The sequence below is a fragment of the Calypte anna genome, chromosome 26 (genome assembly GCF_003957555.1).
Source record: "Calypte anna isolate BGI_N300 chromosome 26, bCalAnn1_v1.p, whole genome shotgun sequence".
Taxonomy (NCBI): domain Eukaryota; kingdom Metazoa; phylum Chordata; class Aves; order Apodiformes; family Trochilidae; genus Calypte; species Calypte anna.
In genome coordinates this window covers 702383-706674 of record NC_044271.1, presented here as the reverse complement: position 1 = coordinate 706674, position 4292 = coordinate 702383, and the positions used below count along the sequence as shown (strand labels likewise).

Below are 4292 nucleotides of genomic sequence, written 5' to 3'. Positions count from 1 at the left end.
AGTGACAGGATGATGGGGGAATGGTATTACTCAGAAAAGGGTATTTAGAGATTAGGAAGAAATTCTTTGGTGTGAGGGTGCTGAGCCCCTGACCCAGGGTGCCCCCAGAAGCTGTGGCTGCCCCATCGCTGGCAGTGTCCAAAGCTGGATGGGGCTTGGAGCCCCCTGGGCTGGGGGAGGTGTCCCTGTCCATGGCAGGGGTGGCACTGGGTGGTCCCTTCCAACCCCAACCGTTCCGTGATTCTTCTGGAAAGTCCTCAGCTCGTTCTGCGGGACATCCCATGACACCCCCAGGTCCTTCCCGCACCCCCTCCCCTGGGCTCTCCCCGCACCCGCTGCGGGCGGGGCCGCTGCCGTGTGGCCAATGGGCGGGGGGGGGCGCGGCCGGCGGGGCCGCCGCATTTATCACCCGGGCCGGGCCGGGCCAGGGAGCGGCGGAGCCGGGACTGGGAGAGGGACCGGGGAATGGAGCGGGCGGTGGGGATAGGGACCGCGACCGGGTCAGGGTCGGCGCTGGCCACCTCGCTGGCCGAGGGGCTGATCAAATCCCCGCGGCCGCTGATGAAGAAGCAGGCGGTGAAGAGGCACCACCACAAACATAACCTGAAGCACCGCTACGAGTTCCTGGAAACGCTGGGGAAGGGCACCTATGGGAAGGTGAAGAAAGCCCGGGAGCGCTCCGGCAAGCTGGTAAGGACTCCCCAGCTCTATCATCACCCTGAGCATCCCTCCTCCTGCTCTGAGCAGCACAGTCGCTGTGTCCCCCCCTCCCCGCCCCTGCGCATCCTTCCATCGCATCTCCCCTCCTGCCCCGCTTCATCTCCCTCACAGCTCCCATGCATTCCCCGGCTCTGCTGCATCCCCCTCCCCTCGCCCCAGTCCATCCCCGCCGGCCCCGGCTCTCCCCAGTCGGTAACTGGGAAGGCTCAAGCCTCTCCCGGTCCCTCTCTGGCTCTATGGGCCCCATGCCGCAAGCCTCGGAGGAGTCTCACATCCCTTCCCAGCCCTTGGGGGATGGGGATTGAGCTCCCCTCGCCCACTTGACCCCGTCGGGCTTCCTGGTGCAAGGAGCCCGCAGGTATCCGGCAGCAAAGAGCAAACATTGCACTTGAGTCTGAAGGGTTTTTCCCTTCCTCTTGCCCTGGTTGCTTTTGCCGGCTGGCTCTGGCAGCAGTGTGCGACAAAATCGAGACGTCCCCCCTCCTCCGCCCTCCTCTTAGCCCTGAGTGTCTGATTAAAGTCGTGACTCACTCAACACCTCGGCCCCTCTGAACCAAGCGGCTCCACGCAACGTGGGGCTTGACTCAGGGTAAAGCGAGGTGGGGGACCCCGGGAAAGTGGGGTGCAGCTGCCCTGGCAGCCCTGGCCTTTAGGGCTCTGCAAAGCTCCTAAAAGCAAAACCGAACGTGATCTCCCTGTCCCCGTTCAGTCCCGAGCACCCTGAGGGGGTGGGGTGGGACCCACTTGCACACGCACCCGTGGGGGGTGAGGGTCCCACCTGCGAGGATGGGCCCGGCGAGGGCCTCTGAACAGATCAGAGGGTGAGATTGGATCATTAACGAGCCAGAGGTTTGTCAAGGAAAACAACTGTAAATCTGAGAGGTTTCCTTGTGTAACGCGACAGCTCTTAATTAAGTCAGATCTCCCATTTCTCCATTAGCCTATCTGATCCTGAGGAAGCTGCTATTTTGCTGCATAATCAGGGCCCTGAAATGCAGCTTCCACCCACAGAGCTAGAAGGCTCCCTCCCCTCGGGGTGGGTGAGAAGAGTTGGATTTCCCTGTCTGCACCCAGCAAAGCTTCTGCAAGGAATCTCTGAGCTGCCCGAACCATCACCTGCCTCTGGAAGCCCCTTTGGACAGGGGCTGTTTGTCTGGCAGCCTTGCTCTATTAGAATGCAAATTAAATACACAGCCCAATGACTCCCTAATAAGTGCTGGAGATAGTCAAAGGCAGGACTAACTAGTACCTTTAACTAGCTGGCCGCCTAGGAACGGGAGGTTTAACCACAAATCTCTCCTCTTCCCACAAATTCTTTCTTGTTAGCGCTCAGCATTTCCGGACCTGGTTAATCTGCAGGTTTACCCTGAGCAGGGTGGTTATTTGCTCCTTCTCTCGGTGGCTTTCACTTCCTAACAACCCAGGTGTGAGAGCAGCTCTGCTGCCTCTCTCCTCACCCCTCCTGGGCTGTGCAGAACCGGTACCGGCTGAAGCTGCAAAGCTGGAGCTGCTCCACGCATGGGTTTTGCCTCTGGCTAATCAGAAACTGCCTCTCTCAGATGTACCGAATATCGAACCACCTCGTTTTTACTGCCTGGCTTTTTTTTTTTTTTTTTTCCCCTTTGAATTTTAAGCAACATTCTTGGACTTAACTCAGAGCAAGGTGTGGCTGACCAGGGAAGACCAGGCTCCTACAGCTGAAGGGTTTGTGGGGCACTTTAGTGAACATTTTTTGTCTGAAAAAAACCCCAAACCACCTTGTTTTCTGGTTAGAAATAATTCCAAGTGGAATGGTGCTCATGGGTTTGCTGGGTACTGCTGCCAGTCCCCTTTCCAGCCCTTGGAAAATTGTGTCCCTGAAGTATACCAAGCTGGGGACAGAGTTTCTGGTTGTTTTCCTTTTTTTCTCCCTGCATCTTTTGGTTGAAAGATGTGAGTACTGTGTTACCCTGATGGTGCAAACTGGTTCCTGCACCTGTTGGCAGGGCAGCATTTGGGGTTTTTCTCATTTTGCTTGTTTTTTTTTATCCTTCCAGCCTGGTGTTTTCTCCCAGCCTGGTTCCCAAGCCCTGGCACGCAGCCAAGGCAAATAAAAAGTGGCACCTCCTGTGGGACTTGCTGGTGGTGCTGGAAAGGTATCTGTGGGCTTGCCTGGTGTCAGGGGAAAAGCAGCACCTGGAATATTCCGAAGTTGCTAAAGTTCTTTTGATCTCCAGTAAAGGGTGAACCCTGGTCTCTTCCGTAGTGGGTTGTGATCCATATTCCATGGAGCATGAAATGCTGCACTTGTGATCTGGAACAACTTCTGAAGTGCTGCCTGGGGTTGTAGCTTAATGCATCTTTCAGCAGCTGCTGAAAATACCTGTTCTGACCCCAAAAAACCTTTTAATTAAAGCTTTTTTGACTTGGAAAGTACTCTTGAGTTTTCCGGGCTCTTGCAGCAGGACTTCTTGGGGTTGTTTCCTGCTGGAGGTTCTTTTCCTGGCATTGATGGTTGGGGACAGTGTTTAGTCTGTAGCAGTGTCTGTCCCTCTCTCCAGGGTCTCTGGGCATGGCCCCTTCTGCTTCCAGGGGAGATTCTTTGCTCTCAGGGTAAAGGAAAATTTTGGGGAAAGGAAGTTTTGGAACTCAGCTGCTCCTAAGCACCCCTGGGGAGGGCTGGGATGACCAAGGGATTAACCAGATCCATCACCCCTCCCTGAGGAGCTGGTTCAAGGCTTTGCTGTAGGAGCTGTGGACCCTGCCAGCTCCATGTCCTTGATGTCCCCAACCCGTTATGCAGGGGAGGAGAGCCCTGGGGGCTCTAACACCTCCCCAGCCCCACTCACTGCCCCAGAAATGACTTCATCTGCCTGGGAGGACTCTGCCTGCCTGGCTGGGAGGCAGGGGAGTTTTCCAGCACTGCTGGATACAGCCCCTGGCATCTCCTAAAGCTTCCTGTGCTGGCTGCCTGGAGCCACTTTGTCTTTCTATGATTGCTGGATTGCCCTGAGCCCTGGCTCAGCAGTGTGTGTGGGAGCATCTGGGTCAGCAGGTAAATCCTCTGCGTACACCCCAAAATGCTGAGGTGGTTGGGCTGGATGTTGAGCTCTAGGGAGGTGGGGGGGAGATGAAAGGAGTGAGTCAAGAGGAATTTGGGAGGGCAGGAGCAGGTTGAGTTGCTTCAGAAAGGCTTTAACTGCATCGCAGTGGGGGTCGGGTAATAGGGGGCTGGAGACAAAAAAAAACATTAAAAGTCCCAACAACAAAAAAAATGGTTAAAGTTTAACTTGTTAACCTAGCACAAAGGTCAAGGGAAAGAATACCTGGCTTTTGAGAAGCTGTTAAGCACTTTCAGTATTGCTTTGTACAGAAACTTGGGCCTGGGTTATTGAACTTCCCTTGGCCAGAGTCCACTCTGCTTGGTTGCTTCCAACCCTGGGGCTGGTGCAGGCTCCTCCAGAGCCCACAACCCCTGCCTTGGCCACTACTGGCCTGAAGTGGCCCAGTGTGACAAAGATGTGCTCTGAGGGGGACAAAGGGACATTCCTGGCCACCTCTCACATGCTCTTAAAAACTTGGCACGTGAAGAC

At 55.5% G+C, this 4292-nt stretch overlaps 1 protein-coding gene across 2 annotated transcripts in view; it reads left to right on the top strand.

Annotated features, from left to right (window-relative positions):
* Positions 1 to 442: 442 nt before the first annotated feature.
* The window catches only part of NUAK2 (NUAK family kinase 2), an 11967-nt gene continuing 8117 nt past the window's right edge, over positions 443 to 4292 (top strand). Inside the window, exon 1 of one of the 2 annotated variants that reach the window (XM_008499486.2) lies at positions 443 to 690. In XM_008499486.2, coding sequence (XP_008497708.2) covers positions 466 to 690 — 225 coding nt within the window. In that variant the 5' untranslated portion in view covers positions 443 to 465. The remainder of the gene's footprint in view (positions 691 to 4292) is intronic. The other variant, XM_030465652.1, reaches the window with a different exon arrangement.